General features: G+C 48.0%; 1 protein-coding gene across 2 annotated transcripts in view; it reads left to right on the top strand.

Moving 5' to 3' along the window:
• BRCA1 (BRCA1 DNA repair associated) overlaps positions 1-19,405 on the top strand; it is a 238,841-nt gene that overhangs the window by 88,869 nt on the left and 130,567 nt on the right. For both annotated transcript variants that reach the window (XM_075349979.1, XM_075349978.1), the window contains exons 7-9: positions 8,185-8,287; positions 10,218-10,266; positions 14,943-15,088. In XM_075349979.1, coding sequence (XP_075206094.1) covers positions 8,185-8,287; positions 10,218-10,266; positions 14,943-15,088 — 298 coding nt within the window. The remainder of the gene's footprint in view (positions 1-8,184; positions 8,288-10,217; positions 10,267-14,942; positions 15,089-19,405) is intronic.

Below are 19,405 nucleotides of genomic sequence, written 5' to 3'. Positions count from 1 at the left end.
TTGAAGCCATTGTCATTCTGAGCGTCTCCCTCCTGGGTGTAGCTACTGGTGTCTCGGTCTCATCCTCCCCTCCATCTCTGGGGGGGGGTTGAGAGCCATGATGATCCCGATGACCACCGGGCTGGGGGATCGGCGAGACGTGGAAGAGAGGGGTCGCACCACAGTTCCTGCACCTCTGGATCTTGTGGTGCCATCTCAGCAGTAGTAATTATTTTGTTTGACATATGCTGGGTTAATGCAGGTTGCTTTGTTGCTGGGTGCATGTCAGAGTGGGGCAGCGTCCCCCCTCCCACCCCCTCCTTTGCCTGGATCTCCTTTGAATGAACACTGGGCCTGGGAGAGTTCCCTGTAATTATAGGAGCACTTTCCTTTCCCTTCTGGGGAGTCTTGGGCACCTGATTCTCTTTAAGTGGGGTCATAGGAGTGGTTCCCCGTGCCTGTTTTGATCTCAGATCCTCCGGTGTTCTCCCGCAGCCCTCTGCACTGTGGATAGGGGAACCGCTGCCCTCCGTCCCCTCTCCCTGTCTCACCTTCCTCAGCGCCGCCGCATCCTGCAGTTCCTCCATGCTCTGCAGTGTGTGCGCCTGTGCTGGGTTCGGCTGCGTGTCACCTGGCGTCCTGGGGATCCCCCTCGTACCTCCGCTGACGGAACCATTCATCGGGGACGCATGTAGTGGATTGTCAAGGGCACCGCTGCCACGAGGAGCGCCGCCATCTTGCGCCGCAGTGTCTCCTCTGACCTCCGGTGTTGTGGGCCGCTGCGGTGAGCTCTTTTTATCAGTGGAGGTCTGTTGCTTCATTATACCCTGTTGTTGTCGGGATGTCTGGTGGTTGGACCTGGGAGGCGAGGATTCGCCAGTCTGCAGGCCTCGAGGCGGCTCCGATGGTGGCTCTGCTGGCAGGGAGGCCTGGTTCTCTCGTTGGGGAGGTTGTGAGCGGGTGAGGAGTGCAGCTATGTCCCCCTTGGTGGTCGGGGGTTGTGAGGAGGCACGGGCTCTGGGTTTTCTGGTAGATTTACCCATAATTTGGAAGGATGCCGGTGGATTTTCTTACAGTGCAGCAGGAGCTCCAAGAAATTGCAGCCTCACTCCATCATGGTCAGCCACGCCCCCCCACGTCATTTTTTTTTAAAAATTATTTCATGAAATTCATGAAATAATTAAAAAAAAAAAAAGGGCTTCCCTATATTTTTGGTTCCCAGCCGGGTACAAATAGGCAGCTGGGGGTTGGGGGCAGCCCGTACCTGCCTACTGTACCCGGCTAGCATACAAAAATATGGCGAAGCCCACGTCATTTTTTTTGTTTGGGGGGGGCAAAGAAATCCTGCATACAGTCCTGGAAGGAGGATGCTGAGCCTTGTAGTTCGACAGCTGCTGTCTGCTCTCCTGCATACACTATTGGATGGAGGATGCTGAGCCTTGTAGTTCGACAGCTGCTGTCTGCTCTCCTGCATACACTATTGGATGGAGGATGCTGAGCCTTGTAGGTCTGCTCCCCCTGACTCTTCCTCAAGCATACAGTCCTGGATGGAGCATGCTGAGCCTTGTAGTTTGACAGCTGCTGTCTGCTCTCCTGCATACACTATTGGATGGAGTATGCTGAGCCTTGTAGTTCGACAGCTGCTGTCTGCTCTCCTGCATACACTATTGGATGGAGGATGCTGAGCCTTGTAGGTCTGCTCCCCCTGACTCTTCCTCAAGCATACAGTCCTGGATGGAGCATGCTGAGCCTTGTAGTTCTGCAGCTGCTGTCTGCTCTCCTGCATACACTATTGGATGGAGTATGCTGAGCCTTGTAGTTCTGCAGCTGTCTGCTCTTCTGCATATACTAGTGGAGAATGAAGAACACATTGAAGAAGGAAATGACATCAGACCTTTTTTTTTTTTTGTTCACTGATAAAAAAACGCATAAAGACGCAGCAAAAAAACGCACCAAATTGCAGCAAAACGCGTGCGTTTTTGCCGCGTTTTTTTGACGCGGGTGTGTTTTTGTGCGGTTTTTGCCGCAAAAAAAATGCACAAAATTGCAGCGTCAAAAAAACGCAGTGTGTGAACCTAGCCTTAAAGATACAAGGGTTGAATGAAAAGTAATGCCTCCACCTTCGTAACTCATTAGCAGATAGCAGCACTGGTATGTGGCAGATACTGGACTGTTCAGTAGACTGTCCTCTATAGCTCCAGTTGTTGGGAAGCCTTAGCAGTGAACAGTTGTGTTGTTACAGTGTAAAGAATAGAACCCTGTGCAGATGGTCAGTCAATACAATTTAAGCAACGTGCTGTCCGGAGATTCAAAAAGTTTGTGGAGGGGATAGGGGAGTAGGAGGTGCGCACGGTGTACTCGCCAGAGGCTGTGTCATGGCAGCAAACTCCTTCTGGATCACGCTTTTCCCTTCCGGAGCCAACAATTCAATATTCATTGTTTTGCCCGCCCACCGGCACGTGTAATTGATTGCAGTTAGACGCGCCCCCACCCTGAGTGGCAGCATGTCAGCTGACTGTAACAAATCCCAGGTGGTAGGATGGCTGGTGGGCGGGGAAAGCAGTGTAAGTGTCTGTGGGTCAGTGTGGTGACTGTGCATGTATTTCAGAAACACATACACATTCCTGTCAGAAGTGTGCGTGGCTGTGACGGTGATGTGGCTTTTTTTTTTTATTTATTATTATTAAAAAAATAAAAAGACTTGCGATTTCCCCCCCCCCAGCCCCCCCCCCCCTCCCCCCCCGCTACCCACCTTAATTTTCATCCCCAGACAAGATAAAGCCGGCTGGGGGCTGGTATTCTCAGCCCACAGCCGCCCGCTATTGCCGCATCTACTAGGTGTGACAATCCCGGTGCTTTACCGGCTCTTCTCGATTGACCTGGAGCGGTAGCAATCGGGGTAATAAGGGGTTAATAGCAGCGCACAGCTGATACTAAACCCTAGGTTAGTGATGACACAAGAGTCTGAGATACCTGCATCACACTAACATGTAAATGAAAGTAAATAAACAGACAGAGAAAAATCCTTTATTTGGAATAAAGTACAAAACAAAAACCCGCCTTCACCTCTTTATTAACCCCCAACACCCTGCAGGTCTGGTGTAATCCACACGAGGTCTCACGCCGCTTCAGCTCTGCTACATAACGCAGCCTGCGGCCATAGAGCTCGATCGCAGGCTGTGCACACAATGACTGAGCTGCGATGACTACACGGCAGGCAGACACTGTCACAGGCTGGGGGCGCGTGTGCCTACAACTAATCACAGACGAGAGGACGGCCGGTGGGCGGGGAAAACACGGAAAGCTGTGTGTACACGATGCACAGTACAGGAAGTGAATGCCCAACCCAGAAGCAGTGTGCCGCCTTGACAGTCTCGGTAAGTATGAAACGCTGTTTTATTTCAGTTTTTTCTTTTATTGTTATTTTTCAATTATTTTCCCCAGTCAGTGCCAGGTCCGGGTCCGGCACCTGAAAATCTTTGAAACCGCGCGGATCCGAACTTTTTCAGTTTGGATCCGCTCAGCCCTAATAGCGTTTCATCACAACGCTGCGAACTCTGAAACGACAACTTACAAAGGACAGAAAGGAAAAAGGAAATGTTTTCCTGCAGTATGACCATGCCAGACCACACACTTCACATGCTACCACAGCAGAACTTCAGGGACTGAAGCTCACCACTGTATGGCATCCTCCATACAGTCCAAATTTGGCACCATCTGACTTCCATCTGTTCCTGATAATGAAAGAAGATCTGCGGGGACATCACTATGCATCTGATGAAGAAGTTGAGAGAACTCTGAGTCTGGTTGCCTGAACAGTGTCGACGTCTTCTCCAACGGCTTCAGAAAACTTGTTCATTGTTGGCAGAAACTGAGCTTTTACTCCCCCTCCCTGAGATCAGTGCAGCCTTTTTGCCGCTACTTTGGTCTTTGGTCAGTTTCTGCTGTCATATCACATATACAACACTCGTAACCGCTGCAGCTGATCAGTGGGTAAAGTGGCTCTGCAACTGTAAATAGCACTAGTGACAGGGCCCAGTAATTGGCTAAACTGCTGTAGACTTAACATTAACGCTACAGCCGATCAACAGTGATTGAAGCTCTAACGGAGAGGCAGCACTGGGCCCAGGGAAGGTTGAGTAAAAGCAAAGTTTATTATATAAATCGGAGTATATGCAGCAATAATAGTTACAAGTCCATTCGTTTAGATGTTATGTAGGGCATTTGGACTTGGTCACCCGCATGATCCATCATGGAAAATAAAACCAAGGAAATGTCCAGCTGGATACACAGAAGTGATGTTGCCTCCATGATCATTGCTATAGATAGGAAGGCACAAGTGTTGAGCTGCTTTCCCTGGAGGCCCATCACTTTATTTTTGTCTGCTCAAGAAGTATGAGTTGCTTAGAAGACCTTGCTGGATCCTTTCAGGATAATTGACAGATACTCCGTCTGAAAGGCCAAGTTTAGATGTCGTTGGAAATTGCGTCTGCATTGAGATCGGTGCATTGAAACTGCACTAAAGTGGTTATTGGTACAATTTTTACATTGAAACCAATTTGAAGATCATTTGTGTAGGGTGCTGTACGGCAGTGTACTGTGCGGCCATTAACAACGAAAACATTAACTGCTGACTATTAGAAAACTGTACCAATCTCCATGTTTCTACGGTTTGGGCACATAGTGAATGCTCATCCACTTCCTGGGTACGTGCCACTTGTATTTTCCCATAACTTGGACGCTTTTGATGCTCTTTCTGCTCAAATTGTAAAATTATTTAGTTTTTCTCACTACATCTCAAGATCTACGGTATATATCTAATGAGGACTAGTAGCTAATGTTTAGTACGCAACAGGGTCCTAATAGTGCTTCTTTTGGCAGATTATATTCTTAATCTCAACACTTAGTTTCGTACATGGTGTCCACAATGGACCCTCACTAGAACGTTATTGGTTAAATCTTTTATTTGCCCATATACTAGTTTGTTAAAGCAATTATCTGCTAAAACTCATTAAGTACAGTGAAGCAGCCAGCAATTAGTACTTCAGAACGCTAGCGCATCCTTAATAACCCCCACAGGATCCCATCTCCAGAGATGTAACACAAACTACAGAGAGGAGGAACTCATTTATACCACTAACATATTCAATCAATAACTCCAGAGAGGAAAATGGAGACCGGGCTCAGTATCCATGCTGTCCTTATACAATCCCTTGGTCCTGTCTTTATCCTAGAGCCTTATAGACATGTGTGTGGATTTGTAAGTCATCCCAAAATTGACGTATCAAGCAAAATGTGAATGCTTGTATTTGTACACATGCAGCTTATCCAGAAGAGCTGTATTCTCTGAGGCTGTGGTTTCTGCATTAAGTGAATATTTTGCCTTGTAGTATTATCAGAAGCCATCTATAATTCTGCCTGGCGTACTGCTTTAAAAGGGTTGTCCCAACAGTGTTATTTTCTTTCCTTCCTGGAGCATCACCTGAAATCCACTCCAGCAGGTTTTTGTCAGCATTGGAGTGCCGCTTTAGGCTATGTGCGCACGTAGCGTTCTGTCCCTGCAGAAATTTCTGCAGCGATTTGAACAGCACACGTGCGCTTCAAATCGCTGCAGAAAGAGTCCGTAGTGAAAAAAAAAAAAAAGCCGATTCCATGTGCTCTGAGTGCAGCCCCTCCCATAGACAGAGCGGGGACTGCATGCAGAGCGCACGGAATAAGTGACATGTCACTTCTTAGAACACGCGCTTCGGGCAGCAGCCGAAGCGCTGCGCTCTAAGATGCCACGTGCACACGTCTCCTGCATAATCTCCATGGATTATGCTGGGGACGCAGGATGCATGCAGATCGCAGCGTAACTGCATGCAAATATGCAACGTGCGCACATAGCCTAAAATGTAAATCCCCCCCCCCCCCCCCCGTCTTCTACTATCACTCTGTCAGCTTCATCCCTTTTCAGCGCTGCTCTAGTCACACGGCGCCATTTTGTGCCCGTAACTCCTGACTGGCCGGAAGTCAGAAGTTACTGCAAAAGTTTGTCTATGAGGGTCAGAAGAAGTCTCATAGACTTGTATGGATTTGTGACCTCTGGTGCGCTCCATGAAACACTGGAGCTGCCGGCAGATCACGAGCTGCCGGCAGATCACGAGCTGCCGGCAGATCACGAGCTGCCGGCAGATCACGAGCTGCCGGCAGATCACGAGCTGCCGGCAGATCACGAGCTGCCGGCAGATCACGAGCTGCCGGCAGATCACGAGCTGCCGGCAGATCACGAGCTGCCGGCAGATCACGAGCTGCCGGCAGATCACGAGCTGCCGGCAGATCACGAGCTGCCGGCAGATCACGAGCTGCCGGCAGATCACGAGCTGCCGGCAGATCACGAGCTGCCGGCAGATCACGAGCTGCCGGCAGATCACGAGCTGCCGGCAGATCACGAGCTGCCGGCAGATCACGAGCTGCCGGCAGATCACGAGCTGCCGGCAGATCACGAGCTGCCGGCAGATCACGAGCTGCCGGAGACCGACGGGAGCAACGCTGAAAACTGAAGCACCACTGTGGCGCTGAAGTAAAGTGGTGCTTTACAGAAGATCTGTCACCAGATTACACAATACTAATTGCATACATTATTAATTAATCTCTTACAAATGATGAGTCTGGTGTACTTATTTTGATCATTTCAGAGTGGCTGTATAATCCTTTTTAAAAGTTTACCCTTGGTCTCCACCCACTTGCTGATTTGCAGGTTCTCAGTGCTTCTCCTCTGCTACCGCTGAAGTCACACGAAGTACAAGCTGCAGCTATGTCATGACAGAGGGTGAATACGCTTGGATTTATAAGCTGTCTCCCTCTGTAGTGGGACTAATAAAATGCTCTTCTTGGTTATACAGCCATTCTTACGTTGATTTTCAGTGTAAGAACATCATTGTCATCGGGTGTAAGAAATCTGTTTATTAGTGTGTGCAGTTTGCTGACAGATTCATTAATGTGTGCTGTGCTGGTGGTCAGACATTCTCAGTCGATCAGTTCCAATGGTGGAATCTTTGGGGTGATGCGTACCATGGAAAGCATTTCAAACACTGCTCTTAATCAATAGAGCGCTGGATCAAATGTGTCAAATTCATTAAGGCTGTGTGCGTACGTGTGCTTTTTTCATGCTTTTACGCTGCGTTTTGCACCGCAGCGTAAAAGTCTGGATCTTGCGTCCCCAGCACAATCTATGAAGATTGTGCATAATCCGTCCGCACGTTGCATTTTAGAACGCAGCGATTCGGCTGCTGAAATATTTTGCCAAAACGTTGCGTTCTAAAAAGCAACAGGTCACTACTTTTGTGCGTTCCGGATGCTTTTACCTCTCGGTCTATGGCAGAACAAGCATCCAGAACGCATGAATTCTGCATGCACGCTTTCAAAACGCAGCTTTTTGGCTGCATTTTAAAAACGCACAAGCAGTGACTTAAACGCTGCGGAATAGAACGCAGACGTGCGCACACAGCCTAAGAGTCGCATTCAGGGATTTCAATTCATAATCGTGCGATTGTCGAGAGTCGCACAGTATATTATCCCAATGAGCTCCTGTCTGTGTCTCAATTTGACAGATTAAACCTCTTCTTATCTCTTTAGAGGAGATACGAGCATCAGACTGAGAGGCAGAGTAAAAGATTGTGCAGAACATAGCTAACTTATCCCAGAGCTGGATTCACATCTACACTGCTCAGTGCCGCTGTATATATAATCTTCCTCCATTCCTATGCTGCCTCTTGACTGTATGCTAAGGAAAGAGGAGCAGAAATTCACCTTTCTGTGTGTTCAGGGCATCATAACTGTCAGCCTCCTCCAACCAGCTCACAATCAACTGGAAATTACAGGTAAAACCTGCAAAGTGGAAATCTGGTGAAAAATGCTGTATGCAAGGCTTATAATGACCAGACTTGGTGGTCCTAATCTACACACAACCTCTCCGGAAAAGTTACTTTAAAGTATAGTTTTCTTGAACACAGTGCTCCTTTAAACACAAGTTTCTTAATGTTGTTCTTCTTTGAAATTCACACATTGCTCCTTTTTGTGCAGTTCTGTATGCAATTAGTGCCGTCAGGGTGTTTTTAATTGTACTTTGTACTCATATGCACTTGCTAGTGATGGATTTTGGCTGTCGTATTGTCCTCCTTGTATTTGCACTTCCTGTTAGCAAGTCTCATTATTTATTATCAGGAAACCAGCACGGACCCATGGCTCGCTAGGGATGCAGACACGTGGAACTGTAAGCAGCCAAAGCGTCAGAAGAGAGAGGCCAAACAACTAATAACAGACTTCGGTAAGATGCTGAGACGTGAAGGATGACAAACTGGTTTTAGTAGATTTGCTTGAGAAGCTGCGTTCCTTTTATTTACCAGCGGCCTCAGTGGGGTTCAACATTTTTATTTTAAATGCGTGAACTCATTAGAATTAATAACATCTACAGAAATAGTTGTCTGGAGAGCATAGTGCGCAGGAGCAACAATTACTGCCTTTCCACAATATAGGTGATAAATGTACATTACTGCTAAAGTCCTCACCCAATCATAGAATCATAGAATGGGGAAAGAAGAGGTAATGAGCATGTGTGACCTCCACTAAATGGCACAATGGTCACACATGCTCACTATTGCTCCATTCACATTTTGTTTTTGTCTATCGAAAGAATATATGTGTTATTTATATATCATATGTATGTGTGTGTGTGTATGTATATATGTATGTGTATGTATGTGTGTATATATATATATATATATATATATATATATATATATATATATATATATATATATATATATATATACACACACACAGCTCTGACAAAAGTTAAGAGACCGCTGCAAAAGTTGTCAGTTTTTCCTGATCTCCTGTTTTATAAGTATATTTTTGAGTAAAATGTTTTTATTCTATAACCCACTGACAACATATCTCCGAATTTCCAAGCAATAGGTTTTGTATGTATTTTATGATAATGACAAATGGTCAAAACAATGCATTGCTTTCAGACCTCAAATACTGCAAAGAAAAACAAGTTTATAATCATTTAGAAACAACAATACAAATGTTTTAACTCCGGAAGAGTTCAGAAATCGATATTTTGTGGAATAACCTGATTATTAATCACAGCTTTCATGCGTTTTGGCATGCTTTCCACTAGTCTTTCACACTGCTTTTGGGTAACCATATGCCACTCCTGGTGCAAAAATGTAAGCAGTTCTTCTTTGATGGCGTCTGACTATCCATCTTCCTCTCCATTACATTCCAGAGGTTTTCATTGCGGTTCAGGTCTGGAGATTGGGCTGGCCATGACAGGGTTTTGATGTGGTGGTCCTTCATCCACACATTGATTGACCTAGCTGTGTGGCATGGCGCAATGTCCTGCTGGAAAAAACAGTCCTCAGAGTTGAGGAATATTACCTGAGCAGAAGGAAGCAACTGTTTTTCCAGGATAACTTTGTATGCAGTTTGATCCATACATTCTTCAGAAACATTATCCTGCCCAATTCCAGCCTTGCTGAAGCATCCCCAGATCACCGATCCTCTACCAAATTTCAGTGTGTGCAAGACACTGTGGCTTGTACGCCTCTCCAGGTCTCCGTCTAATCATTTGATGACCAGGTGTTGGGCAAAGCTGAAAATTAGGTAAAGAAAATTCAACAAACCTCTTTTATATAATTTTTTTTTCCCCTCACCAATTTTAAAGACCTATACTTTTCTTTTGATAAAGCCAAGTGTGGGCAATTTTTTTTTACTTTGCGAGCTAATGTCTTTCTACCAGACTATTGTATAGAAGGAAAATGACGACTAGTCTTGACAAAAGCTAGATTTTATAGGTGGACAAAGATGGCAGAAGCTGGAGTTTTCAGCAGGGCTCTAATAGTCATGTTAGTCTTTACACACCTGACTATTACATCCAATGTGGGTAAGGGTTAATTGACCAGAAAAAGATTGTGTGCCCGTTGGTGTAAATCTATTTTGCTATCCAGGTTAACTGATCTGATGGGGGGTGGGTCATGATTTTGATTTCTTGAAATGCTTTTCTCAAACTGATACTCAACGACTTCACCATGTGTTAAAGTGTTAATGCGGTCCAGAAAGTTAGGGCGTCAGTTCGGATACAAGCACTTTATATTCATAAGTCAAATGTCTGCATTTCAATCCCACAACATAATTAATGTGTAGTTGGTTTTAGCCAGAATCTTAATTGCCTCTTTAATTGTTTGTTTTAGTGTCTGACTCCTCTGAAGATGATTTATTCAAGAAAGCCGGCAGCTTGGGGTAAGCAGAGGCAATAACTTGTGAATACTAAAATTGAAGAAGTGCTTTAATAACACAGCCGCTCTTCATTATCCGCCGTTCCTTTTCTCGATTGTTATGGCCCTAAGGTCCGGCAGCTCTTGGACTTTTCTCGCTGACCTTAGGCCATTTATTGCGTCTACTTATCTTGCCGCATTCGGAGTGGACGCCCATTGACTCCTTCTAAGTCTCATCTCGTACTGTAAAACTTTCACCGGTTTTACTGCCGTGTGCCGTTCTGCCTCGCTGCTTTGGGGGATTGTGTTTCCCTGTGCTATTATGAACTCATAAACTTGGTTTTAGTATGCTAAGGTCCTTCAGGAGTCATGAGTTTTTATCATGGGGTTTAAATCACCTCCATAGTCCCAGGCCTGCTTTTTTATAAAACCGCCGAAACCAGAGAAAAGAACCTCCAAGTATTGTGTGTCACCGGCCATTAGTCTTGCACTGAGAGACGGCAGCTTTTCTCATAGTAGAGATATAAACAGGGAATGAAGAGTTTGCTCTGCCCAACATTTCTTTATATACCATTCTATAAATCCTTTACCAGTTATCCCAGCTAGATAAATAATTGACATGCCAGGCAATGCAAATGTCTCGTCAGAGGATATAACCCCTGCTTCTATGATTTTCTCTGCATTACTTAGAAATCAGGAACATTTTCTGAAATTGTAGGATTTTATTACAATACTGTGCCCTCTCGCCTGCACATACGGACAGGTAGATGTGGGACATTACTGATGACTGGTGCAAGACGTCAAAAACTATTTACTGTTGTATTTCTGAGATCCAAATTACAGCACATGAATCATCAAACATGCAGTGAGGTTTTTTTTAAGTCGAAGCTAGTTGTAGATTGCAAAGAAATAAAAAAAAATGTTAAGACAAAAATGTGTTACTCTTTCCTGCTTATATCCACTTTGAGCTTTGGCTCCTGGTTAACCACAGTTTTGTGCGTATCACAAAAAGATGAATACTGCCAGGACTGAGTCCCTGTGACTCTTTTGGCTCCATTCAAGTGAATGGCTCCATTGGGTTCCTGTAGAAATATTTAGATGATTCCAACAGAAGTCCCAACATTAGTGCTAAGCGTAAAGCACTGTATAAGTGTGAGCCTAGCCTTAGAAACTACACACAAAGCAGTGTGATTTGCTGCCTACAGTTGTCTTCAGGTATGTGTCGAATTTGCCTACAGGCACATTAGGTCCATGCCTATAGCTGCACCCATGAAAAAGGTGAAAGGACATGTGTATTCAAAGGAACCTGCCAAGAATGGTAGCATGAATCAAAGCCTAGCTGTGTGATTGCAGCCAATTATATTTTTATCTTAAAGGGAATCTGCAATGATGTGATTACGGGGCGCCAATGTGTGCCATGACAGCACAGGGTCAGATGATGACTCCTATTGTAGTGATGACTCACTCCCTGTGAATGCTGGCAGAGGCTGGCACTCACAGGAACACAGCATTTCTCCTGATAAGTGATGCTGAAGCACAAGCAATCAGTGTAATCCTAAAGTCCCCCTTGGGGACAAATAAAATCAGTACAAAAAAAAAAATTTAAAAACTATTAAGACAAAGTTTAAATCACTCCCCTTTTGCCCCATTGAAAATAAAACAATAATAATTAAAAAATACACGTATTTGGTATCACCGTGTTCAGAAGTGCCTGATATATCAAAATATAAAATCAATTAATCTGAACGGTACACTGAGTAGCGAGAAAAAAAAATTCAAACTCAAAAATTAAGTTTTTTTCGGGCGCTGCAACATTGCAATAGGAGGCAATCAAAACATAAATGCCAGCTGAAGCGACAAATAACAAGCAGTCACTGAGCCCCAGATGCCGAAAAATGAGTACGTTACGGGTCTTGGAAAATTACAACAAAAGTGCAATTTTTTATTAACAAACTTCTGTTTCATTTTCCACCATTTAGATAAAAGTAAAACTATGCATATTTAATTAATATCTACAAACTCGTACTGACCTGGGGAATCATATTACAAGGTCACTGTTACACATAGAAAACACTGTAAATAAAAAAAAAAAAAACAAAAAGAAACAATTGTGCAATTGCACTTTGTTTTTGCAATCTCACCGCACTTAGAATTTTTTTCCCCCATTTTCCAGTACAGTATGGGGCAGAATGAATGACGTTCAAAGGTACAACTCGTCCCGGAAAAAAAACAAGCCCTCATATGGCTTTATTAATGGAAAAATAAAAATTATTGCTCTTGGAAGAATGGGAGAAAAAAACAAAGAGGAAAAACAGAAAATCACCTGGGGGGTGAAGGTAGTAACAGGATCTGTCAGCAGGTTTTTGCTACCTAATCTGAAAGCAGCATAAAGGACTATTAAACTAGCTGCCATGTTGTCTAACCATGCTCCCAACACTGATTAACTGCTTTCTGCCTATGCAATGTACACAGAAAGCTGCAAATCAGTGGTGGGGGTGGGGTGTTATAGAGCTCAGCATTCAGAGATCTGGAGCAGATAGTGATTTTAACAAAACTGAAAGGAGTTGTCCGACATAAACTACAAAAAATGTTTTAAGCTAATCTGTGCTGTATTATCATATAAAACAGCCCTACATTCTTTTTTGTTTCTAACTTTTGTTTCTCTTGAATTATCCCTTTTATTCTCTGCAGCTCTTTGTTTACATTCAGCTCAACCAAACATGACATCTTCCTATGCCGAACCTCAGTCAGAGCTGGCACCGCCCGGCCTCACTGTCCAGCCCCGCCCCCTGCCAGCCCCGCCCTCTGCCCACACATTCCCTGTCAATATTCTACCCCAGCACTGACCATTACTACATTTTATGTGCGGTGATTGTGTGATCACAGATAAGATATCACTGCTCTGTATAGTCAATCATTGGTAGTACAGAGCAGTGATCCTCACATCCACCGCACATATAATGTAGTAATGTCCAATTTCCCTGTCCCCATACTGTAGTACTGTGCCCATCCCTGTCCCTATACTACAGTAATGTGCCCATCCCTGTCCCCATACTACAGTAATGTGCCCATCCTTGTCCCCATAATATAGTACTGTGCCCATCCCTCTCTCTATACTATATACTGTGCCCATCCCTGTCCCCATAATATAGTACTGTGCCCATCCCTGTCTCTATACTATATACTGTGCCCATCCCTGTCCCCATAATATAGTACTGTGCCCATCCCTGTCCCTATTCTATAGTAATGTCCCCTTTCCTTGTGCCCATAATGTAGTAAAATCCCCTTGGGCTCCTCTTCTGGTAGTAATGCTCTCTCCTGTAGAATTGCCCCCTAGTCTGCCATTCTTCACACACACAGAAAAAAACCCGCACAAATCCATCTCACCTGTCCTCGTTCTCTCGGTGCCCTGTGTTCTGCCTCTTGCGGCTGCAGCCCCCTCCTTGCTGATCGCGGCCTCTGCTATAAAGCGCTGGCTGCACGGCCCCCTGCAGAGGACTGATTTCCAGGCACTGCAGGGACACGCTCCTATGCAGCTTCGCCAGTGATCAGCTGCTGGCCTCTGATTAGCCGGCGGCTGATCATAGCTGTATACAGAGCTCTGCTCTGCAGAGCCGAACTCTGTATACGCTACTGCAATAATCCGCTGCTGGTCTCTGATTTAGCCAGCAGATGATCATCACTGTATACAGAGCTCCCATCTGCAGAGCGCCCGGGAATCTGTCATCTGCTATTCAGCGCTGACTGCACAGGCCGCGATCAGCAAGGGGACACTGCCTGCACGCCGCTGCATCAGGGACTGCATGCAGCATACAGGTAGCGAGACCCCTGCATTATGGAATATGGGGGAGGGGGGACGGTGACTCCGCCGCCATGTACCTGCCCAGCAGGGCGGCTACATGATGTCGGCTGTGATGCCCGTCGACAAGGCAGCATAAGCGCATGCCCAATCGTCGTGACCTCACAGGAAACTGCAAAATCACGGCAGGAGCGGTCACATGACCGCTCTGAGCCGGGGGAGAGGGGCTGACAGCAGGCCAGGTAGGTAGTCACTATCTACTTACCTGCCCCAATGTAACCCAATACTGATATAATAAAAAAAGTCAAAATAAGCCGGACAACCCCTTTAAGCAAGCAGCCCAGTAAGAGATACATCTGTCCCTACATCATAGCACGCTCAGATAAGGCAGCAAAAACGGCTGACAGATTCCCTTTGAGGCTTCATTCAGATATCTGTTTTTCTTTTGTAATGTCCGTTTTTGGAATATACCCATTTGTTTGAATGGGTTAGTTTGATCTGCAAATCGGATGAAAAAAAAGAGTTCTCCAAGGTGGTAGTACCTCTAGTCTCCAACTGACTGCTCTCTGATGTTCCAAGAAGGTGCCGCTTTACATTTACAATATAGGAGGAATGCATGAGCACTAAAGCTATCTGGATACTCTTACTAGCTAAGGAACAGCAGTTGCAAGCTCTATGGGAAAGAGCTTGTAAGCATTGCACCGCTTACCTAGTAGATGGCTAACAACAAGTAAACAATAGAATTAGAAATACCTCCGCTATTGAAAATGTAGAGGATTGCTTTTAAAAAGTTGATTGCAAAGTGTCTTGTTTTTAAAAGCCGTTGCGAGTTTACCCCTTTAAGAAATTGAGACAAAACCTTTTAATTGTCTAAATCTTAATGTTTTGTCTTGTTTTGATAGAAGTGGTGGTGATCAGCCGTCCATGTTAAGTGAACCCAGTTTATCTTTCGAACCTGAAAACAAAGAAGACCGCTTGACGCCCAGTGGAGGAAATGATCATACTTCTTCTAAACTGGAGGCAGAAGATGTGGCAGCCTCTGATCTAGGTATGTTATGATGCCATTTTGGTAAAGTTTCTGTTAGCTATGATTGAGGATCGGTACCTTTTTTATTATGATGGGGGTACACCAATTAAAATTTATATCTCGGTTTTAGTATTCAACTTCAAAACATTACTCTCTCCAGTGGGATTGTATATCCTAAAGTTACAGACAGTCAACACATTAAAATCAAATCATCTTACTGGGCAATAGCTATATTATGATTTACATTAAAGGGAACCTGTCAGCAGAAATTTCGACTAAAACCTAACAGATTCCCCCTCTGCAGCTCCTGGGCTGCATTCTAGAAAGGTCCCTGTTATTATAGTGCCCCCTTTCTGACCCAAAAAAAGAGTTTATATCGAGGTACCTTTTTTGGCTTCTGATTCTCTAAATGTGTCACGGGGGCGGGCTGCCTGATGGCCGTTATTCTGCCCCCTGTTCCTGTATGCCGCCCCCATCGCCGATTTCTATACTTCTGGACGCCGCCCACTGCTCCAGCCATCCCCGCGCATGCCCAGTGCTCATCTCTCGTGGATGAGCACTGTGCCCAGTGTCACCGGTGGTGACGTGCGCGCAGGGTTTAGATTATGGGCGGTGCTGTGATGTTAATTACCAAGCAACCGCCCATAATCGCGGGACCGCGCATTCCCCCTCGGCCTGCTTTCTGCGCAAGCGCGCTGCAGCTGAACTCACGTCACCTCCTTCCCATCTTGCCCTGAGGCAGGAAATAGATGGGAGGAGCGCGGAGCAGTGACTACACCGATCAGGAGGAGTTCAGCTGCAGCGCGCTTGCGCAGAAAGAAGCAGGCCGAGGGGGAATGCGCGGTCCCGCGATTATGGGCGGTTGCTTGGTAATTAACATCACAGCACCGCCCATAATCTAAACCCTGCGCGCACGTCACCACCGGTGACACTGGGCACAGTGCTCATCCACGAGAGATGAGCACTGGGCATGCGCGGGGATGGCTGGAGCAGTGGGCGGCGTCCAGAAGTATAGAAATCGGCGATGGGGGCGGCATACAGGAACAGGGGGCAGAATAACGGACATCAGGCAGCCCGCCCCCGTGACACATTTAGAGAATCAGAAGCCAAAAAGGTACCTCGATATAAACTCTTTTTTTTGGGTCAGAAAGGGGGCACAATACTAACAGGGACCTTTCTAGAATGCAGCCCAGGAGCTGCAGAGGGGGAATCTGTTAGGTTTAAGGCGAAATTTCTGCTGACAGGTTCCCTTTAAGCTTCTTTGGAGTAGAGGTCGAGAGGAAAAAAGAGGTTTTCTTGAAATTGAAGAAAAAAATCATGATTCCATTGATGTTAATAGAATTAGTGATCATTGTGTGTATGGGCTGATGAGACCGTGACATGACAAAGAAATGAATTAGGCTATGTTCACATTGTGTTTTGCCCTCACATTGGCTCCATCAGGGCTTACTTCTGAAACCCTGGAAAAACAGGATTCAGGCCAAATGCACTGATGGGACCATTGGCTGTAATAATTCACATTGAGTCACTGTGTACTGTTAGGCTTGAGTCACTGTGTGCTGTTAGGCTATGTGCCCACGGGAGATGGTTTCTGTGGATCTTGCCGCGGAAAACCTGCGGATTTATCTGGATTTTCCAGATAAATCCACAGGTTTCAGCAAGTACAGACACTCCCCATGTTATCCTAAGGGACTTGGGGAGTGTCTGTGTCCACGCTGCGGAATATGCTGCGGATGTCCCGCAGCCGCACATAACTGCATGTCAATTATTCCTGCGGAATTACCTGCGGAAATCCCGGCTCTCCACTATGGAGATAGAGGCCGGGACGTCCGCAGGTAAGTCGCATGAATGTCCGCAGATTTATCGCAGCTATTCCGCTGTACTACCACAGCTAAAAATTGCTGCGGATGCCGGCGGGCAGCTGCGGTAAACCTGCGGCCGTACCTGCGGATGTATTCGCAGATACAAGCTCCCGTGGGCACATAGCCTTAGACTTAATTTTCAGCTCTATATACACATTTTAGGTGGGCTCCAAGATGAGGTTGCCTGTGTTTTGGAGCCCGCCTTAACACTAGAACTACTGGACTCGTGATATCTATATAGAAATACATAGTGCAAAGTAGTCAAAATGACTACCTCAGTAGTTCTAGTGTTAACCCCTTCACGACCATGGACGGAAAGATCCGTCCTTGTGCCCTGGGCCTTAACGACCAAGGACGGATCTTTCCGTCAAGGCGGAATCGCGGCACCGGAGCCTCCGGTGACTGCAATATGTTAACAAAAAACGCAGATTCGGGGAGGAGGGGACCTGTTCCTGACCTTAGGAGGGGTGGTGCCTCCTCCCCGGACCTACGGAGGCTGTGATTGGCTGACGAACGCCGCTCAACCAATCACAGCCACTGTAATGTTCCAGCCATTTAAAATGACTGAAACATTGAAATCCAGCCCTGGCCAGTGCAGCTGTAGCACTGGCCATTGGCTGGAGCTGGGTGACCTCACTGGATCACCCTCCCCCAGCTCCAATGCTCTGATTGGAGAGATCGGCCTTGTGACCGATTTCTCCAATCACAGTGGACCTGTTGCCGGTGACCGCCCCCATCAGCTTCACTTGTCCCTGCAGCACGCCAGCACACTGAGCACAGTGAGTGTACACAGTGCAATGGCAGGGCGACAAGCTCCGGTCCCATGCTGTTATGAGACCGGAGCATGGGACCCGGAAGTTGCCGCGCTGCCATTGCACTGTACGAAAAGCGTCCCGATCCGCCGCCGCTGCCCTCCGCGATCTGCCACCTGTCTCCCTGATCTCCTGCCCGCACCCTCACCCCCACACCTCCCGATCCGCTGCCGCCGCCGCCCTCCATCTGCCACAGTGCCACCGCTCCCCCCAATCTGCTGCCCGGCCCCTCACCTCCGTGCAGCAGATCGGAGGGAGCGGTGGCACTATGACAGATGGAGGAGGACAGGGATCGTGCACCCTGTCCTCCTCCATCTGTCATAGTGCCACCGCTCCCTCCGATCTGCTGCCCGGCCCCTCCCCTCCGTGATGTGCTGCTCGCCCCCTCCCCTCCGTGATGTGCTGCTCACCCCCTCCCCTCCGTGATGTGCTGCTCGCCCCCTCCCCTCCCTGATGTGCTGCTCGCCCCCTCCCCTCCGTGATGTGCTGCTCGCCCCCTCCCCTCCGTGATGTGCTGCTCGCCCCCTCCCCTCCGTGATGTGCTGCTCGCCCCCTCCCCTCCGTGATGTGCTGCTCGCCCCCTCCCCTCCGTGATGTGCTGCTCGCCCCCTCCCCTAGGTGATGTGCTGCTCGTCCCCTCCACTACGTGATGTGCTGCACGCTCCCCCCCCTCTCACCCCCGTGGTCAGCTACCCGTCCCCTCCCCTGTCACCGCCGTGATGTGCGCTCCCTCCCCTGTCACCGCCGTGATGTGCGCTCCCTCCCCTGTCACCGCCGTGATGTGCGCTCCCTCCCCTGTCACCGCCGTGCTGTGCGCTCCCTTCCCTGTCACCGCCGTGATGTGCGCTCCCTCCCCTGTCACCGCCGTGATGTGCGCTCCCTCCCCTGTCACCGCCGTGATGTGCGCTCCCTCCCCTGTCACCGCCGTGATGTGCGCTCCCTCCCCTGTCACCGCCGTGATGTGCGCTCCCTCCCCTGTCACCGCCGTGATGTGCGCTCCCTCCCCTGTCACCGCCGTGATGTGCGCTCCCTCCCCTGTCACCGCCGTGATGTGCGCTCCCTCCCCTGTCACCGCCGTGATGTGCGCTCCCTCCCCTGTCACCGCCGTGATGTGCGCTCCCTCCCCTGTCACCGCCGTGATGTGCGCTCCCTCCCCTGTCACCGCCGTGATGTGCGCTCCCTCCCCTGTCACCGCCGTGATGTGCGCTCCCTCCCCTGTCACCGCCGTGATGTGCGCTCCCTCCCCTGTCACCGCCGTGATGTGCGCTCCCTCCCCTGTCACCGCCGTGATGTGCGCTCCCTCCCCTGTCACCGCCGTGATGTGCGCTCCCTCCCCTGTCACCGCCGTGATGTGCGCTCCCTCCCCTGTCACCGCCGTGATGTGCGCTCCCTCCCCTGTCACCGCCGTGATGTGCGCTCCCTCCCCTGTCACCGCCGTGATGTGCGCTCCCTCCCCTGTCACCGCCGTGATGTGCGCTCCCTCCCCTGTCACCGCCGTGATGTGCGCTCCCTCCCCTGTCACCGTCGTGATGTGCGCTCCCTCCCCTGTCACCGCCGTGATGTGCGCTCCCTCCCCTGTCACCGCCGTGATGTGCGCTCCCTCCCCTGTCACCGCCGTGATGTGCGCTCCCTCCCCTGTCACCGCCGTGATGTGCGCTCCCTCC

Source organism: Anomaloglossus baeobatrachus, chromosome 5 (genome assembly GCF_048569485.1).
Source record: "Anomaloglossus baeobatrachus isolate aAnoBae1 chromosome 5, aAnoBae1.hap1, whole genome shotgun sequence".
NCBI classification, from domain to species: domain Eukaryota; kingdom Metazoa; phylum Chordata; class Amphibia; order Anura; family Aromobatidae; genus Anomaloglossus; species Anomaloglossus baeobatrachus.
Note: the sequence above shows the minus strand (reverse complement) of the source record. Positions and strands in the feature narration are given on the sequence as shown.